This window comes from Pristis pectinata, chromosome 37, assembly GCF_009764475.1.
Source record: "Pristis pectinata isolate sPriPec2 chromosome 37, sPriPec2.1.pri, whole genome shotgun sequence".
Classification (NCBI taxonomy): domain Eukaryota; kingdom Metazoa; phylum Chordata; class Chondrichthyes; order Rhinopristiformes; family Pristidae; genus Pristis; species Pristis pectinata.
The window spans coordinates 11,096,743-11,117,329 of NC_067440.1; the positions used below are offsets into that span (position 1 = coordinate 11,096,743).

Below are 20,587 nucleotides of genomic sequence, written 5' to 3' on the forward strand. Positions count from 1 at the left end.
TTAAAGGTCTAATTGAAGTTTTTTTTTATTGAAGTCAATCAACTAGATTACTGAACTTAAAACCATAACTGTTTTGATAATGACTAGAAAGTTAATATACAGACCTTTTCAACAATTCATTGATTTTTTTCTTAATATAAAAGCTTACATTGATTTTACAATTAGTGATTTTACAATTATCAGTGTCTATACAGCAGGCAAAAAAAAGATGCAAGGGTTTGTAAAGTGTCCAAATATAACATGTTAGATCAAGCCAAATTATCCCAAGAGCCCAAAATATTTGACAAGGTCCGTGCTAACCGAATACAAAGGAGAGTTGAGGGAATTTCTATGTACGCTGTCTCAAGAGGAAGCTCCCACTCAAGATAAAAGCACAGAGCAATGCACAGCATCCAAGCAGCAGTGTTATACCCAGGAGAATATAAATAGCAGTGGTAAGCCAGAAAGCAAAGAGATACAGGGTTTTATCGCAGTAGTCAGACGACGATTTGTCAATATAATTTGGCTTATAAATGCTGTAGATCCAAACGTTACCTAGGAGAGGAGAAAAAGCAGTGGGTTTAATTTTAAAAGGCTTCTGTTCACTGTCCTGTGAAGCTTTGTGTATAGTATAACAATTTAACCAACATGTTTTAATAAAATGCTGCTGCAAAGAGCCAATTTATGGCATTTATACCCTGTGTATGTATGCCTATGGAAATAAACTTAACATATTCTGCAAGGAGGCACTTTGCATTGAAAGATGGGTCTTGGGTTTGACAGAAAGCCAAAATGGCCACCTATTCCGACTTGGAACAATACCATTCTCCTGGGAATTTTCCCAGGTAACCAGGAAGATATATCCAGGCTGGTAGTGTCTGATTATAGACGGACACTCAAATCTGTACAAGGAGCAAGGCTGTGATTGAGCTCAAAAGATATTAGGGTCTTGGTAGTGTAACAGAACAAGTACCAAAGGTCACCAGTGAGTCATGACATTTCCCTGCAAGGACTCACTAACAGACCATAAGTAATGACTCTTCACCTACCAGAATCAGAAAGATACAACAGGGAAACAGACACTTCAACCCACTAGGTGTGCTGATCAATTATACTAATCCCATTTACCAGCACGTAGCTGTGTGCCTTGCTGATTGTAATTCTCTATTCTCCCCCTCCCATCAGGCAGAAGATACAAAAACCTGAAAGCACGTACCACCAGGCTCAAGGACAGCTTCTATCCCGCTGTGATAAGACTATTGAACGGTCCCCCAGTATGATAAGATGGACTCAACCTCACAATCCACTTTGAACCTTTGTCTACTTGCACTGCACTAACTGCAACACTATATTCTGCAGTGTTAGTGCTTTTCCCTTGTACTGCCTCAATGCACTGTTGTAATGAGATAATCTGTATGGATGGCATGCAAAACAAAGTTTTTCTACTGTACCCCAGTACATGTGACAATAATGAACCTATTTAGACACTTGTTGAGAGAGTGTTTCCAATATCCCCTCGATGGCTCTTAACAGGACATCTTTTAGATTATAGTAGATCCAACCACTAATAAAAAGCATCAAATACCATGTCAAAAATCAGCCTAGAAAACCCAAAATAAATCCAAAGTAGTGAAAAAAGGCAGTAAAGATTAAATACCAAATTGCAGTCTCCCCCCCCCTTTCTAATACACCCATGCAACTGGCAAATATAGATCTTAATATACCTCCAAGCACCCTCGTTTGAACTAGTGTTAAAATACATTACCACAAATAAACCAAATGAAGGAGAAGACAGATGCCAAACTCTTCCACACGCTACCCGATTTATGGGCCGCTCCTGTAGAACTTTCACCACTTGAACCACATGGAACCAGTGACAGTATCATGAAGAAGAGTGTAAAGCTTCCGGAGACAATTAGATAAATTGGAATGAGGTACTGTTTGGTACAAGAGTCCAAGTAGATGGTGCCTGCCAGGGAAGGTGTAGGGGAAGAAGAGGGGGAGAAAAAGATTACTTTAATGTCATATACACAAGGGTGTGCAATGAAATTCATTGTTTGCATGAAGCTCAAGACAGTAAATAGATTTTCACAAGGACATTTCAATATTTCCGGAGCTCCCAGGATTACATTAAGCATTCTCCAAATCTGTTACAAGATTCATTTTAATACTTTATCGATTAGTTCTCTCAAAAGGCAGCCTTTGAAAGCTCCACTTTAATTATAGAGATGATCCCAATACTTACAAGGGGACAGTCATTTAAAATTGGGGCACATCGGAACTTCTCAAAGAGTGGAATTCTTTACACTGGGGGGAGGGGGTTTGTGGAGGCTGGATCATTACAGATGTTTAAATAGGTACATTTTTGAAAGATCAAGGAATCGAGGACTATAAGGAACTGAGAACAGAGGACACCTGGGGTGGATCACCCATGATCATACTGCAGATGCCACCAACATAGCTGGTGGTGTAGACAGTGAACATGGTCATCAGGGTTTACAGGAGGGATCGTGATCAGCTGGGTAAGTGGGCTGAGGAATGGCAAATGGAGTTTAATTTGGATGTGTGAGGTGTTGCATTTTGGGGAGACAAACCAGCACAGGGCATTCACAGTGAATGGCAGGGCCCTGGGGGGGGAGTGTTGTAGAACAGGGGGACCTAGGAGTGCAAGTACATAGATCCCAGAAAGTGGTGTTGCAGATAGACAGGATGGTTTTGACACTGGCCTTCATCAGTCAAGGCACTGAGTATAGAAGCTGGCGGTTAGGTTGCAGTGGTACATGACATTGGCAAGGCTGCATTTGGAACATTGTGTTCGGTTTTGGTCACCCTGTTACAGGAAAGCTGAAGCAAGCTGGAAAGAGTGCAGAGGAGATTTACGAAGACATTTCTGGGATTCAAGAGACTGAGTTATGGAGAGGTTGAGATTTTATTCATTGGAGTACAGGAGAGGGGTCTTGATGAGGCGGAAGGGAGTGCTGGTAGGGGTAATGTTCGAGGTTGTAGATATCAAGAGAGAGGATGTGTTGAAGTTGTTAAATAATATTAAGACAGATAAATCTCTGGGGCCTGACGGGATTTTCCCCCGGCTGCTTCGAGAGGCTAGGGAGGAGATTGTTGAACCACTGGTAAGGATCTTCGAGTCCTCGTTGTCCATGGGGATGGTGCCAGAGGATTGGAGGGTTGCGAATGTTGTCCCCTTGTTCAAAAAAGGTAATAGGGATAGGCCAGGGAATTATAGACCGGTGAGTCTCACATCTGTGGTGGGTAAGCTGTTAGAAAGGATTCTAAGGGATAGAACTTATGAACACCTAGAGAATCATGGGCTTGATTAGGGACAGCCAGCATGGCTTTGTGAAGGGAAGATCTTGCCTTACGAGCCTGATAGACTTCTTTGAGGAGGTGACCAGGAAGATTGATGAGGGCAGTGCAGTGGATGTGGTTTACATGGATTTTTAGTAAGGTGTTTGATAAGGTTCCTCATGGTAGACTTCTTCAGAAGGTCAGAGGCCAAGGGATCCAAGGAAGCTTGGCTGTGTGGATTAGGAATTGGCTTGCATGTAGAAAGCAGAGAGTTGTAGTGGAAGGCGTGCCCTCGGATTGGAAGGCAGTGACTAGTGGTGTCCTGCAGGGATTGGTTCTGGGACCTCTACTTTGTGATATTTATAGATGACTTAGATGAGGGGGTGGAGGGCTGGGTTAGTAAGTTTGTCGATGACACTAAGATAGGTGGTGTTGTGGATAGTGTGGAGGGCTGTCGGAGCTTACAGAGGGATATTGATAGGATGCAGAGCTGGGCTGACAAGTGGCAGATGGAGTTCAATCCAGAGAAGTGTGAGGTGGTACACTTTGGAAGGACAAACTCCAGGGCAGAGTACAGGGTAAATGGCAAGGTACTTGGCAGTGTGGAGGAGCAGAGGGATCTGGGGGTTCATATTCACAGTTCATTGAAAGTTGCCTCAGGTGGAAAGAGCAGTTAAGAAGGCCAATGGGATGTTGGCTTTCATAAGTTGCAGGATTGAGTTTAAGAGCCATGAGGTGATGATGCAGCTTTACAAAACTCTAGTTAGGCCACACTTAGAGAACTGTGTTCAGTTCTGGTCGCCTCATTATTGGAAGGATGTGGAGGCGTTGGAGAGGGTGCAGAGGAGATTTACCAGGATGCTGCCTGGATTAGAGAGTATTGAATATGAGGAGAGGCTTAAGGTGCTAGGGCTTTATTCACTGGAAAGGAGGAGGATGAGAGGAGACATGATAGAGGTATATAAAATACTGAGAGGAATAGATAGAGTAGACAGTCAGCACCTCCTTCCCAGGGCACCAATCCTCAAGATGAGAGGGCATGGCTTTCAGTTTATGGGTGGGAGGTTCAGGGGAGATTTTTTTTACCCAGAGAGTGGTTGGTGCATGGAATGCACTGCCTGGGGTGGTGGTGGAGGCAGATACATTGGACAGGTTCAAGAGCTTGTTGGATAGGCATATGGAGGAGTGTGGGATGGGGGGGATATGCAGGAGGAAGGGGTTAGTTAGTGTGAGGGTGGTTTGATGGACAGCACAACATGGTGGGCCAAAGGGCCTGTTTTGTGCTGTATGGTTCTATGGAGAATGAGGGGCAATCTTATAAAGTGTTTAAAAATCATAAGGGGCATCAATAGGGTGAATGTGCAGTCTCCCCCCCCCCCCCCCCCCCCAGGGTTAGGGAAATCAAGAACTAGAGGGCATAGGTTTAAGATGAGAGGGGAGAGATTTAATAGGAACCCAGGGGGCAACTTGTTTCCCTCCTACCCAGAGCATGGTCTGTCTATGGAATGAGCTGCCAGTGGAAGTGGTTGAGGCAGGTACAACAACATTTAAAAGACATTTAGACAGTAAAGGTACAAGAGGGATATGGGCCAAACAGGACTAGCTTAGATGGGAATCTTGGTCAGTATGGACCATTTGGGCCAAGTAACCTATTTCTGTACAGTATGACTGGCAGAGTGAGCTTGATGGGCTACTATTCTCATGAGAGCAGGTTTCCCCAGTTTCTCCTAGAGTTCTTGATTCCAAGTAGAGGAAGTCAGTATCAAATCCTCAAAGAAAAAATTAAGAGGGCAAACCCTTCTTAAGGGGAAAATACTCTGGGCTTTTTGGATTTTGATTGAACACAATCCAAGTCAAATGAATTATATTAAATACTGCAAGGTGATCAAACATGAAAATCAGATACTGGAAATCTGAAGTGTTGAAAAAATTTAATAGGTCAGACAATGTCTGTGGAAAGTGATTGACTCCAGCCAAGCTGAAAGGTGTTGCCCTTGGGCAGATCAAATGTAAAAGGACAGTACACAGTTACTGGCAGGACCCTCAAGTGTTGATGTACAGAGGGATCTTGAGGACCAAGTCCATAGCTCCCTGAAAGTGGCTGCACAGGGTGGTAAAGGTGGCATAGGGCATGTTTGCCCTATGAAGGCATAGACCTTGCCCCAAAGGCAGCATAGGGCATGCTTGCCTTTATTAAAGGAGGCATTGTCAAGAGTCAGGAAGTTATGTTGCAGCTTTATAAAACTCTGGTTAGGCTGCATCTGGAGTATTGCATTCAGTTCTGGTCATCCCATTACAGGAAGGATGTGAAGGCTTTGGAGAGGGTGCAGAAGAGGTTCACCAGGACGCTGCCTGGATTAGAGGGCATGAGCTCTAAGGAGATGTTAGACAAACTTGGGTTGTTTTCTCTGGAGCGGTGGAGGCTGAGGGGAGACCTGATAGAGGTTTAAAAGATTGAGAGGCATAGAGTAGACAGTTCATCATTTCCCCAGGGTCAAAATGTCCAGTTCTAGAGGGTATGTACTTAAGGTGAGAGGGGGCAAGTTCAAAAGGAGATGTGCAGGGCATGATTTTTCTTAAAGTGATGGATGCCTGGAATGTGCTGCCAGGGGTGGTAGTGGAGGCATTTAAAAGGCTCTTAAATAGGCACATGAGTGTGCAGAGATTGGAAGGATATGAACATTGTGTAGGCAGAAGGGATTCGTTAAGCAATTAGTTCAGCACAACATCACTGTGGGCCAAAGGGCCTCATCCTGTGTTGTACTGTTCTGTGTTCCAAGGATCCTGGACTCAATTCTTTCCACAGATGCTGCCCGACTGGTTGAGCATTTCCAGCACTTACTGTTTAAGCCAAAGCAAAATAGTAGCCTCACCAACTTCCCTGAACAGCCAATATTTTTAAATTCATACCAAGAATTAAGAATAAATGAAAATCTCACCAATAGTTATGGAAGCAATTGCCAAAATGGAGGTCAAAACTTTCATGCACACTGCAAATGGAATTGAAAAATATTAGACCATGTGTATGTTGTACTGAGGTACAATACAGGAAACTTAGCCCCAGCAAGGAGCTGCCCATTAGACACAAGCATCCTTGTTTCTACCACAATAGGTGTTTGTCAAAGTCAGCATTGAGTTTGTCATATGCACAGGTGACATGAAAAACTTACTTGCAGCAGCATCACAGGCACAGAGCATCAGATAAGCAGCATTCACACGTTGTTATACACAACTTTTATAAGAAAAAAACACAATAAAAACACTCCATTTTAGTGCAAAGTAGAAATAGTTTTACTACATTGAGGCAGTGATCAGGGTTGTGCCGGTTGGTTCAAGAACTGAATGGTTGAAGGGAAGTCACTGTTCCTGAACCTGGTGGTGTGGGACTTCAGGCTTCTGTACCTCCTGCTTGATGGGAGCTGTGAGAAGATGGCACGGCCTGGGTGGTGGGGATCTTTGATGGTGGATGTTGCCTTCTTGAGGCAGCACCTCCTGTAGATACTACTGATTGTGGGGAGGGATGTGCCCGTGATGTATTGGGCAGAGTCCACTACTCAGCAGCTTCTTGTGTTCCTCTGCATTCAAGTAAAGGTAGGCACAGTAGTGTAGCAGTTAGCACAACACTTTACAGCACCAGTGACCCAGGTTCAATTCCCACTGATGTCTGCAAGGAGTTTGTACGTTCTCCCCATGTGTCCGCATGGGTTTCCTCCCACATTCCAAAAAAGTGTACAGGTTAAGAATTTTTGGGCATGCTATGTTGGCACCAGAAGTGTGGCAACACTTGCAGGCTGCCCGCAGGCTGCCCACAGAACTCGACACAAAAGATGCATTTCACTGTTTTGGTGTACATGTGACTAATAAAGATATCTTATCTCATCTTAAATTGCCACACTAGACCATGATGCAACCAGTCAAGATACTTTCAACAGTAAGTCTGTAGACACTAAGATGTAGTGCACCTTGTAAACATCATCCCTCATTTTCACCTCTCAGATGCAACAGATAACATTACTTCACAATCATTGTCAATAACCAGTGACTACCCATCTCTGGAAGGCCCAAGTGGCTTATAACCACCTGCCTTTTTAAGGGCATCTAGGGATGGACATCGAACACTTACCTTGACAGTCAAGAGAACATGGTACAAGAAACAAGTCTACCGGATGCTAGAGTTAAATTTTAGGCCTTAGGTCCATGTTAAAGATACTTTTAAGAGCAAAATTACATAGTAAATAAACTTCAGATGTTCAGTGGAAAGCAGTCTGACTGGTTGCATCACAGCCTGGTGTGGGAACCCCAATGTACAGGAACGCAAGAGGCTACGGAGAGCAGTGGGAATTCAGCCAGTTCCATCACAGGTACAGCTCTCCCCACCATAGAGGAGATCTATAAGAGGCAATGTCTCAGGAAGGTGACATCCATCATCAGGGACCCCCACCATCTGGGCCGTGCCCTCTTCTCGATGCTGCCATCGAGCAGGAGGTACAGGAGCCCCAAGGACCCACACCTCAAGGTTCAACAACAGCTTCTTCCCCACTGCCATCAGGTTCTTGAACCCACCAGAAAAACCCCCAACACTACCTCACTGTTTCTCTCTCAACTTTCACTATTGCTTGTTTTGTAGTGCAAGATGTGTATAATTTGCTAATTTAATTGTTTCTAATGTCCTACATTGTAGAAAAACAATTTAAGGCATTTACACCCTGGGTATGCATGCCCATGACAATAAACTTAAGCACTATTTGGAACCAGCTCAGTTTTAAGTATTAGAAGCCACTGGTCTCAAAGCTATGGGCATACCCACATTCCACAGAAAACCAATTCTATAGTACCTGATGCAGCCGGAGAAACAGGGGGCTCCTCAATGGTCTGCAGGAGAGGAGTATAAAAGCTACTTTCCCCGTCCATGTTGCCAGTCACTAATGTACAGGACCTAGTTGGGAGAAGAGAATGCACATTACATTAGCAATAAATCACCTGGCTGTCCTTATCTGATCAACAACTCCAGACCTCAGTTGGTTCTTGACTGCCCTCTGAATTGGAAGAGTTGTTGAAAAGATGTTAGAACATTAATATTAGAGTCATACAGTACAGAAATAGGCCCTTTGGCCCAATTCATCCATGCTGATGGTTGCCCAGCAAGCTGGTCCCATCTGCCTGAGTTTAGCCCAGAGCCCTCTAAACCTCTCCTATCCATGGACTTACCTAGATAGCTTTTAAACATTGTTAATGTGCCCACCTCAACCATTGTTTCTGGCAGCTCATTCCAAATATGCCCCACCCTGTGTGTGAAGAAGTTGCCCCGATGGTTCCTTTTCAAAATCTTTCACATCTTAAACCTATGCCCTCTTGGTTTTAGCACCCCCTCCCTGGGAAAAAGACTACCTTCACCCTGTCTATGCCCCTCATGATCTTACATACTTCCATCAGGCCACCCCTCGATATCCTACATTCCAGGGAGATTGAGGGGTGGCCTGATGGAGGTATACAAGATCATGAGTCCTCATCTACACAACCTCTCCTTGTAACTCAGGGCCCCCAAGTCCAGGCAACATCTGGTAAATCTTTCCCGTTTACCAACATCTTTCCTATTGTAAAAGATAGCTGGGAATGCAAGGGTTAATGGTATGCTTCATATTGTCTGCTTCTTTCAGGGTCAAGAATTAATCCAGCCATGGGATGATGTTTGTGTCTGGTTCTCAGACCAGGTGCAAGCGAGAGGGAATGTAGACATATCTTGTTGTGATAAGTTTCACGTGAACATGCCTCAGTAAGTGTAGCTTCCCACAAAAATGAGTATAAAGATACGTAGAAACCGAGGCTTCTTTGAGTGGGGATCAGTACAGAGCTCTAGTTACACTACTTACTCTATTCCCCCACTAGCATGAAAAAGAATAAAGCATTAATTGTAAGTTCTTTGGTTCCGCAGTTGTCTGATTTACAGAGTGCAGGTCAACTTTTACACTATAACAGGGTGACCAAAACCATACACAATACTCCAAGTGCAGCCTCACGAACATCTTGTACAACTGCAACATAACATCCCAACTCCTGTACTCACTGCCCTGACCAATGAAGGCCAGTGACATGAGGTAATGAATTCATGAACTAATCAACCCAAAACTCCATTACAGCATGGAGACAGGCCCTTCAGCCCATCATCTGTGCTGACGAAACACCATTTACATTGTACTCTGTATATGACCATAAACCAATGAAATTCCTTGTTCACATGAAGGTAATAAATACAACATTAGTCACAAATTAATCCTATCTTACCCCTCACCCACACACGGGGGGGTGGGGTGGGGGGGGGGACAATTTACAGCAGCTGTTTAACCCACCAACCCCACATGGTTGGGATGTGGGAGGGAAATGGAGCACCTGGGGGAACTCAATCACAGGGAGAAGGTTCAGACCACACACACACACACGGAGGTTGGTATCGAACTAGAGCAGTGAAGTACCCTTGCTTACTTAAATGCTGATGCAATAGTTACAAGGCAGGGTACAGTGGTCAAGTTAACGAACTGGAGTGATGTTCACCACATCAGCTGGGGAAGTTTTAAAAAGTAATCTCTCAGTAGGAGAACTCCACCTACCCTTGACACTTGCATGGTGATATCTCTCCCACCCCCCAAAAACACATCAACATCCTGAGAGACAACTGACTAAAAGTAACTGGATCCATCACAAGCAAAAACAAATCAGAAGCTGGGTATTACATGTTAATTTTCCATTAGTTTAAGCCTGTTAACTTGTTTGTCCTCCTCGTGTAACATACCATGATGAAAAGAGCCCATTTTTATGACTTTTTACACCCTATACCCATGACAATAGTAAACTTCACTGCAGCAAGTAACACCTTCTGCCACAAGTCTCTTGTTCTCTCCCCACCACCATCTGTGAGCGTGTGGTGAAGAATCTCCACTTGCCTGGGTGTATGTGGCTCTAAGTTCTCAAGAAACCCAACACTGTTCAGGGCAAAGCAGCCCACTCGGTCAGCACCCTATCCTCCCCAAACCATTCCCTCCACCTCAGTGGCAGAGGTGTACACAGTTTACAAAATGCACTGTAATTACTCATCCAGGCTACTCTGACAGCACCTCCACCACAGCACTTGATCCACCTCACCTCACCACACAGTAGCAGCAGGCTGTAACACCTACAGGACACTGCAGCAACTCACCAAGGCTCCTCAGACAGCTCCTTCCAAACCCACCACCTCTACCAGCAGAAAGGACAAGGGTAGCAAAAGCACGGGGAACACCACCCCCTGGAAGTTGCCCTCCGAGCCACACACCATCTTGACTTGGAAATATCTCACCATTCCTGAGGGGGAAATCCTGGCTCTCTCCCATCCCACACAACGTTGTAGGGATCTCCACACCTCAAGGACTGCAGTGGATCAAGGTGGCAGCTCACCACCACCTCCAAGGGCAGCTAGGGATGGGCAATTAGACACCATCTCAGAATGCAAAGCCCATAGCCAAAGTGAACAATAAAAATCTGCAGGCTCCCTTCAAAGTCCCACACCACCACAGATCTAGAAATATATTGCCAGTCCTTCATCTTCACCAGATCCAAGTCCTGGAACACCCTCCCGACAGCACTGTGGGAGCACCTTCACTGGAGGAACTGCAGCTGTCACACTCAATCCAGGTAGTAACCAATAAACACCAACTTCTCCAGCAATATCTGGATCCCAAAATTACAGTCACATAGCATGGAAACTGACCCAACTCACCCATCCCATTCGCCTGCATTTGGCCCACATCCCTCTAAATCTTTCCCCCATGTACCTGCCCAAATGTCTTTCAAATGTAATTGTACCCACATCCTCTGGCAGCTTGTTCCACCCTGTGTGGAAAAACTTGCCCCTCAGCTCCCCTTTCAATCTTTCTTCTCACCTTAAACCTGTGCCCTCTAGTTTTAGGCTTCCCTACCCTGAGAAAAAGACAACCATTCACCTTATCTGCCCCTCATGATTTTATATACATCTACAAAGGCACTCTTCATTCTCTTACACTCCAGGGAAACCATCCCAGCCTATCCAGTCTCTTTACAACTCAAGCCCTCCAGTCCCAGTAACATCCTCATGACTCTTTCCTGCACTCGTTCCAGCTTAATGACACCCTTCCTATAGCTGGGCGCCCAGAACGCCACGTGCTGTCTCACCAATGACTTGTACAGTTGCAACACAACACCCCCAACTTAGTGCCCTGACTGATGAAGGGCAGCACAAAGGCCAAACTCTTTCACTGCCCTGTCTACTTGCGGCACCACGTTCAGAGAACTGTACCTGCACCCAGAGGTCTCCCTGTTCTACAACACTCCCCAGGGTCCTACCATTTACTGTAGGAGTCCTGCCCTGGTTCAAACTTAAATGCAACACGTCATACTCACCCTAATTAAATTCTGCTATTCCTTGGCCCACTTCCCTAATTTATCTAGGCCCTGCTGCAATCATAGATAACTCTTCACCATCCACGACACCACCGCAAACTAACCAGGTTAACAACATGGTCATCTAAGTCATTAATATTGATGACAGACAGTGGACCCAGCAGCAATCCCTACAGCACAATTTTAAGTCAGTTATGTGCTGTATTAAATGGTCATCGGGGGTAAAAAGCACAACCTTGCCCATCCCGGAGTTAGATAGCACAGAAACAGACCCTTCAGTCCATGCTAGCTATCAAGCACACTTACCCCAAACCCATTTTCTCCTAACCTGTACAACTCCAGACCAGCCAATAGTTAGCTCCAAAAGCCCACACCCCCCCCCCCCCCCCCCAAAACATCCCACCAAGCCATTCACTGCAGGATTGGCAAATATCCACCCTCCCGAAACCAACAAATAGAAACCACCAATTTTTCCAGGGAACCCATTAGAGAGAGGGTCTCCTTCAGTCTTGGAGCCTTGTTGTAGGCACTCACCCAAACTCAGTGACAAGACTTCACTCAAGGGGAAAATATAGAACACTACAGTACAGGCCCTTCAGCCCACAATGTTGTGCTAACATGTTATCCTACTCCATCTAACCCTTCCCTCCCACATAGCCCCCTATTTTTCTATCATTCATGTGTCTAAGTCTCTTAAATGTCCCTAATGTATCAGCCCCCACAACCTCTGCCGGCAGTGTGCTCCACACACCCACCACTGTAAAAAAAACTTACCCGACATCCCCCTTATATCTTCCTCCAATCACCTTAAAATTATGTCCCCTCGTGTTAGGGATTGTCACTCGACAATGGGAATACTTCAGTGCTTCATTTGATGCCCTCTCCTCATTGAGAGAGACCAAGATGCCTTCCTGTATTGCTTTATTAGAAAGAAGCCCTACAGCACAATTTAGGCCCTTTGGCCCACAAAGCTGTGCTGAACAAGTCACTACCTTAGAGACCCATAGCCCTCCATTTTTCTCAGCTCCATATACCTATTCAAAAGTGTCTTACAAGACCCTATCGTATCCGCCTCCACCACCGTTGCCGGCAGCCCATTCCACACACTCACCACTCTGAGTAAAAAAAAACTTACCCCTGACATCTCTGTACCTACTCCCCAGCACCTTAAACCTGCCTCCTCTTGTGGCCACCATTTCAGCCCTGGGAAAAAGCCTCTGACTATCCACACGATCAATGCCTCTCATCATCTTATACACCTCTATCAGGTCCCCCCCCCCCCCCCATCATCCTCCATCACTCCAAGGAGAAAAGGCAGAGTTCCCTCAACCTGTTTTCATAAGGCATGCTCCGCATTCCAGGCAGCATCCTTGTAAATCTCCTCTGCACCCTCTCTATGGCTTCCACATCCTTCCTGTAGAGAGGTGACCAGAACTGAGCACAGTACTCCGTGGGGTCTGACCAGAGTCCTATATAGCTGCACCATTACCTCTCAGCTCCTAAATTAAATTCCATGGTTGATGAAGGACAATACACCGTATGCCTTCTTAACCACAGAGTCAATCTGTGCAGCTGCTTTGAGCATCCTATGGACTCAGACCCCAAGATCCCTCTGATCCTCCACACTGCCTAGAGTCCTACCATGAATACCATATTTGACCTACCAAAATGAACTACTCCACACTTCTCAGTTGAACACCATCTACCATGAAACACTTCATGGTCAGTTCTATGGAGGTACAGCGAACAACTTGTCTCGACCAACATCCAATTGTTTTAAACAGGATTGGAATCCTTCGACTAGACAGACCCCAATCCCACCGCTGAATAAACAATCACTAGCAGTCACTACAATACACGCCCTCCACTGGGAGGAACGCTGAGGGGGCTTTTCTAGTACACACCCGAGGGAGGTGGGGTACTTTTCACCACAGAATAAACTGCAACTGTGGGCATTTGGAACAAAGTAACCCCCACCCCCCTTGTTACAGACAACAGCAAGACAAACTCAACTCGTCTTTCGAGCTCCCTCAGCAAGATCCTTTGTTATTCCAGTTTACTGCTTCAGCAGCCTGTGTCTCGAGTGGACACTAATAGTTTGGACTAGTTAAGACCATCCCTTTGTATTTTTTTTGGGGGGGGAAGGGTATTTCACCTCTACTGGTAGTTTATTTTTAATATCCTGGATGAAAATTCAAAGCACCCGGTTCTAAGATTTTCTCCCCCAAACTTTAAAACCAGTTTTGCAGATCACATTGAATGTTAATCGAATCATTAGGAGGTCGCCGGCGGGGTGGGGAACGACAACGCGTCCCACCAGAGTGAAGTTACGTCTGGGTTCATGGGTTTTAACTGCAAAAGGTTTCATAATCTGCATTCAGAATTCCCACTAAGTCGCACTCGGTGGGTGTAGAAGCGTGTTACCTGCTTGAAGTCTTGCACCAGAGCCAGGAATCGAACCGGTGTCTTCTCAGAGTGAGACAGCCCCAATCGAAATGCTGAAACTGATCCGGACCTATTTAAAGTCCCCTGTGGCCAATTGAAGGCAGAGATGGTTGATTGGTGTCCCTGAAGGAGGGGGGGCTGTGTTGTGTAATTTTACTGAACGATTAGCTGCAAGGCAAAGCCCCAAAAAATGCAAATGTTTGTACCGCTCACAGGGCAGATGAACAGATGTTAAAAGCGGCCTTGCAACGCCACTTCCTTAATGCATCCTGTAAATAGCGGTTCATATCAACTGGGTGCAGATTAGAGTTGAAGATTGCGGGGCCTCTCTACGTTAGGGAGCGTCTCCCAATTGCAAACTACCTGTCCCACAGAGTCATGCAGCACAAAACAGGCCCTTCGGCCCGCTCTATCCATACTGACCATCTTTCACTAATCATTTGGCCTTTCAATGGAGACACAAGAGATTGCAGATGCTGGCAGAGGCATAGAACATTACAGCACAGTACAGGCCCTTCAGCCCACGACGTTGTGCCGACATGTTATCCTGCTCTAAGATCTATCTAACCCTTCCCTCCCACGTAGCCCTCCATTTCTCTATCATTCATGTGTCTATCTAAGAGTCCCTTAAATGTCCCTAATGTATCTGCCCCCACAACCTCTGGCACCCACCACTCTCTGTGTAAAAAAAACGCACCCCTGACATCCCCCTTATAGCTTCCTCCAATCACCTTAAAATTATGTCCGCTCGTGTTAGCCATTGTCGCCCTGGGAAAAAGTCTCTGACTGTCCACTCGATCTATGCCTCTTATCATCTTGTACACCTCGATCAAGTCACCTCTCATCCTCCTTCTCTCCAAACAGAAGAGCCCTAGCTCGCTCAACCTATCCTCATAAGACATTAAGGGTCTCGACCTGAGACGTCAACAAATCCTTCCCCCTCCACAACAGATGCTGCTCGACCCTCCAGCAGACTGGTTGTTGCTTTGGTCTTTCTGTGCCCTGGCGATTCAAGAGCCATTCTTGGTCCTTTCTAAGTGCAGTGGGAGTCTCTGCTTCCACCACCGTCAGGACATAGAGATGTGGAGCCTTCCGTGCTTCAAACATCCATTTTTACATTAGTCCTACCCGAATCCATTTCATTCCTTCCCCCCAACCCCCAACATTCTACTCCTCACCCACACACTAGGGGGGCAATTCACAGCAGCCAATTAACCCACAGACCCCCTGCGTCGTAGGGATGTGGGAGGGAACTGGAGCACCCGGGGGAAACCCACGCGGCCACAGGGAGAACGTGCAAACTCCACACACACGGTAGTGTGGGACAGGCACGGTAGTGTAGCGGTCAGCGTAATGCTATTACAGCGCCAGCGACCAGGGTTTAATTCCCACCACTGTCTGTAAGGAGTTTGTACGTTCTCCCCGTGTCTGCGTGGGTTTCCTCCGGGTGCTCTGGTTTCCTCCCACGTTCCAAAGACGTACGGGTTAGGAAGTTGTGGGCATGCTCCGTTGGTGCTGGAAGTGTGGCAACACTTGCGGGCTGCCTCCAGAACACTACGCAAGTGACTAATAAAGATATCTTATCTAGAAACTTATCTCATCTAGAAACACAGACATAAGAACACAGAACAGTACAGCGCCAGAACAGGCCCTTCGGCCCACAATGTCTGTGCTGAACACGATGCTGAATTAAACTAATTGCACCTTATTGCACTGCACTTTCTCTGTAGCTGTGACACTTTACTCTGTACTGTTATTGTTTTTACCTGTACTACCTCAATGTAACTGCACTGTGTAATGAATTGACCAGTACAGTATGTAAGACAAGTTTTTCACTGTACCTCGGTACAAGTGACAATAATAAACCAATACCAATACATCTGCCTGCACATGGTCCATATCCCTCCATCCCCTGCCTGTTCATGTGTCTGTCTACGTGCCCCTTCAATGTTGCTATTGTACCTGCTTTCACCACCATCCCTGGCAGCCCATTCCAGGCACCCACCACTACGTTTTGCGTCTAAATCTCCTTTGAACTTTCCCCCTCTCACCTTAAAGCTATGCCCTCTAGTATATCACATCTCCACCCCGGGAAAAAGACTCTTGTCTCCCCTATCTCTGCCTCTCGTGATCTTACAAACCCCTATCAGGTCTCCCCTCAGCCTCTGATGCTCCAGAGAAAACACCCCTAGTTTGTCCAACCTCTCCATATAGCTCATATTCTCTGATCCAGGCAGCATCCTGGTGAACCTCTTCTGTACCAAAGCTTCCAAATCCTTCCTGTAATGGGGTGATCAGAACTGCACACAAAACTCCAGGTGTGGAGTTAACCAAAGTTTTATAGAGCTGCAACTTGACTTCCCAACTTTTATACTCAGTGCCCCGACTGATGAAGGCAAGCATTTTTTACTTTACCTTATTTACTATTTGTGTTTCCACTTTCAGGAAGCTATGGACCAAGATCCCTCTGTACATCAATGCTCCTAAGGGTCCTGCCATTTACAGTAGACTTTCCTCTTACATTTGACTTCCCAAAGTGCAGCAGCGCACACTTGCCCTGATTAAACTCCATCTGCCTTTTCTCTGCCCACATTTCCAACTGGGTCTGTACCCTGCTGAATCCTTTGTGTCACTCTTCCTCACTGTCCGCAGCTCCCCCAGTTGTTGTGTCATCTGCAAACATACTAATCAGCTCCCCCCCCCCACATTTTTATCCAGATCACACTTATATATCGCAAGCAGCAGAGGTCCCAGCACTGATCCTTGCAAAGGTCAGATTCGAACCGAGGTCTCTGGAGCTCGGAGGCAGTGGTTCTACCAGCTGTTCCAATGTCCCATCACGTATCTTCAGAATCAGAATCAGGTTTATTATCACCGGCATATGTCATGAAAGGTGTTGTTTTGCAGCAGCAGTACGGTGCAAAGACATAAAATTACCTCGTTTCAAAAATAAATAAATAGTGCAAAAGAGGAATAACAGGGTGGTGTTCATGGGTTCATGGACCGTTCAGAAATCTGATGGCGGGGGGGAAGAAGCTGTTCCTGAGTTTGGGTCTTCAGGCTCCTGTACCTCCTCCCCGATAGTAGTAACGAGAAGAGGGCATGTCCCGGGTGGTGAGGGTCCTCAGTGATGGATGCCGCCTTCTTGAGGCACCACCTCTTGAAGACATCCTCGATGGCGGGGAGGGTTGTGCCCGTGATGGAGCTGGCTGAGTCTACAACCCTCTGCAGTCCCTTGCGATCCTGTGCATTGGAGCCTCTGTACCAGGGGGTGATGCAACCAGTCAGAATGCTCTCCACCATACATCTATAGAAATTCTTCTGAAATTGGTTCTGGGTGAAGAACCAATTGTGTCTTCGCTGTGTAAGATGCGTCCTCAAAGAGACACACCTTGACAGCAAGATGGGTGCAGCTAGAACTTAATCCAGACAAGTGTGAGGTAATGCACCTTGGGTTGCTTAATTCTGGCTGGGCATGCACAGTAAAAGGCAGGAACCTTAGAAGCATTGACGTACAGAGGGACCTTAGGGTGCAAGTGCACAGTTCCCTGAAAATGGTGATGCAAAAGGAGAGGGTGGTGCAGAAAGCATTTAGCTTGCTTGTCTTCATAGGCGGGAGTATTGAGCAGAAGGGTTGGGACATCATGTTCCAACTTACAAGACATTGGTCAGACCACACTTGTCACCACACCACAGAAAGGATGTGGTCACATCAGAAAGAGTGCAGGGTAGATTCTCCAGGACGGAGACACAAGAGACTACAGATGCTGGAATCTGGAGCAACACGCATTATCCTGGCCTTCTCCCCCCTCCACTCTCAGTCCTGATGCAAGGTTTCCATCCAAAACGTCAACACTTCCTTAACCCCGCCCCCCCCAACAGATGCTGCTCGACCTGCTGAGTTCCTCCAGCAGATTGTTTGTTTCACCAGAATGTTGTCTCGAATGGAGGATGTGTTGGTATTGGTATTGGTTTATTATTGTCACTTGTACCGAGGTACAGTGAAAAACTTGTCTTGCATACCGATCGTACAGGTCAATTCATTACACAGTGCAGTTACATTGAGTTAGTACAGAGTGCATTGATGTAGTACAGGTAAAAACAATAACAGTACAGAGTAAAGTGTCACAGCTACAGAGAAAGTGCAGTGCAATAAGGTGCAAGGTCACAACAAGGTAGATCGTGAGGTCATTTTCCATTTCATCGTATAAGGGAACCGTTCAATAGTCTTATCACAGTGAGGTAGAAGCTGTCCTTAAGTCTGGTGGTACGTGCCCTCAGGCTCCTGTATCTTCTACCTGATGGAAGAGGAGAGAAGAGAGAATGACCCGGGTGGGTGGGGTCTTTGATTATGCTGGCTGCTTCACCAAGACAGCAAGAAGTAAAGACAGAGTCCTAGGAGGGGAGGCTGGTGTCCGTGATGCGCTGGGCTGTGTCCACAACTCTCTGCAGTTTCTTGCGGTCCTGGGTAGAGCAGTTGCCGTACCAAGCCGTGATGCGTCCAGATAGGATGCTTTCTATGGTGCATCGATAAAAGTTGGTGAGAGTCAAAGGGAACAAACCGTATATCTTTAGCCTCCTGAGGAAGTAGAGGCATTGGTGAGCTTTCTTGGGAGAGACTGGATGGGCTTGTGACTGTTCTCATTGGAGCACAGGAGGCTTATAACATTACAAGGACATAATAGAACATAGAACCTAGAACACTACAGCACAGTACAGGCCCGTCGGCCCACAGTGTTGTGCCAACATTTTATCCTGCTAGGGTAAAACTAGGGTAGTTGGTCACGGTTTTTTTCCCAGCGTGGGGGAGTATAAACTAGAGGGCATAAGTCGAGGCAGAGAGGGGAAATATTTAAAGGGTATTTGAGGAGCGAGTTTGTCACACAGAGGGTGGTGGGTGTATGGATCTGCCAGGGGGATAGTTGAGGCAGGTACAATCACTGCGCTTCTAAAGCATTTGGATAGATACAAGGATAGGAGAGGAGGAGAGGGGTAGGGGCCAAACGCAGGTAAATGGAACGAGCTCATCCTCCCCACCCCTCCCGCAGCACAGCGCTCCCTCCTCACCGCCCATCCCACAGCACAGAGCTCCCTCCTCACCGCCCCTCCCGCGGCGCGGCCTCATTAAATACACTAATCAATCTTGGATTCACAGATTGACGCAGCACAGAAACAGGCCCTTCGGCCCATCAAGTCCGTGCCTGACCATCAACCACCCATTTACACCAATCTCATTTCATTCTCCCCACATTCCCATCAACATCCGCCCCAGATTCTACACCTCACCCACACACCAGGGGACGATTTACAGCGGCCAATTAACCCACTGACTACACACATCATTGGGATGTGGGAGGGAACCAGAGCACCCGGGGGAGAAACCCACGCGGTCACAGGGAGAACGTGCAAACTCCACACACACACACACACACACACACACACTCACACACACACACACACACACACACACACACACACACACACACACACACAGCGCCAGGGGTGAGGATCGAACCCATGTCTCTGGAGCTGTGAAGCTGCCGCTCTCCCCACTGTACCACTTTACTGCCCCCATCTGTTCTACACTTGTAACTGCTCCTCAACACATCATTTTCAAGGCAAAGTATGTTCCATGAAACAACGTAGGTGTGAAAATTAAAGCATAGCTTTAATATGGAAATTGAGTTTCAAAAGCATCCAATATTTAGATAGGATTCTAAAAGAATTAAAGAGCTGGGGAACTAAATCCACTGCAAATGGGACTTGTATCTCACTCATGAATCTGAATTTAATTCAAAAGATTTTGATTTCACTTATGTTCACTTCCAACACTAGTTACTCGGCAGTGCTTGATGTCTACCAGCGAGGTAAGGAATTTCAAGAACTCTGCACGGAATCAAAGTTTGAAAACATTAACAGTCTCTTGGAGCACGAGGACAGAATAAATTAACAGTGTGCATTGATGACACAGGCACACATGGCGGTGAAGGTGTTTGGCTTGCCTTCATCGGTCAGGGCACTGAGTACAAGAGTTGGGACACCACATTACAGCTATAGAAGATGTTGGTTGCATCACGGTCTGGGACGGCAATTCAAATGCGCAGGAGCATAAGAAGCTGCAGAGAGTAGTGGACTCTGCCCAACACATCACAGGCACATCCCTCCCCACCATCGGGAGTATCTACAGGAGGCGCTGCCTCAAGAAGGCAACATCCATCATCAAAGATCCCCACCATCCAGGCCGTGCCGTCTTCTCACAGCTCCCATCGGGCAGGAGGTACAGAAGCCTGAAGTCCCCACACCACCAGCTTCAGGAACAGCTACTTCCCTTCAGCCATTCGGTTCTTGAACCAACCGGCACAACCCTGATCACTGCCTCAGTACAGCAGCACTGGGACCACTTTGCACTAAAATGGATGTTTTTTTGAGCTAATTGTGTTGTAAAAATTGT

General features: G+C 46.4%; 1 protein-coding gene across 2 annotated transcripts; it reads right to left on the reverse strand.

The window, feature by feature from the left end:
• On the reverse strand, nucleotides 1-14,421 carry LOC127586535 (transmembrane protein 272-like). Of its 2 annotated transcripts, none has more exons than XM_052044556.1 (5): nucleotides 14,116-14,421; nucleotides 8,118-8,218; nucleotides 6,222-6,272; nucleotides 1,745-1,948; nucleotides 1-534 (listed from the first exon to the last, which is right to left on the reverse strand). In XM_052044556.1, exons 2-5 carry the CDS (start codon nucleotides 8,191-8,193, stop codon nucleotides 329-331), a joined length of 537 nt encoding a protein of 178 aa, XP_051900516.1. In that variant the 5' UTR covers nucleotides 8,194-8,218; nucleotides 14,116-14,421; the 3' UTR covers nucleotides 1-328. The 2 variants fall into 2 exon arrangements, with proteins under 2 accessions (XP_051900516.1, XP_051900517.1); XM_052044557.1 differs by having other exon boundaries at nucleotides 1,799-1,948; nucleotides 14,116-14,405.
• Nucleotides 14,422-20,587: the final 6,166 nt, after the last annotated feature.

Bases quoted from the DNA above. Each gene is read 5' to 3' on its own strand.
- LOC127586535 (XM_052044556.1), bottom strand. From the start codon at position 8,193: ATGGACGGGGAAAGTAGCTTTTATACTCCTCTCCTGCAGACCATTGAG. The intron at 6,273-8,117 runs GTACTATAGAAT...TTCCATTTGCAG, and splicing joins TGTTTCTCCGGCTGCATCAG to TGTGCATGAAAGTTTTGACC. The intron at 535-1,744 runs GTAATGTATTTT...CTCCTCTCCTAG, and splicing joins CTTCATTTGGTTTATTTGTG to GTAACGTTTGGATCTACAGC.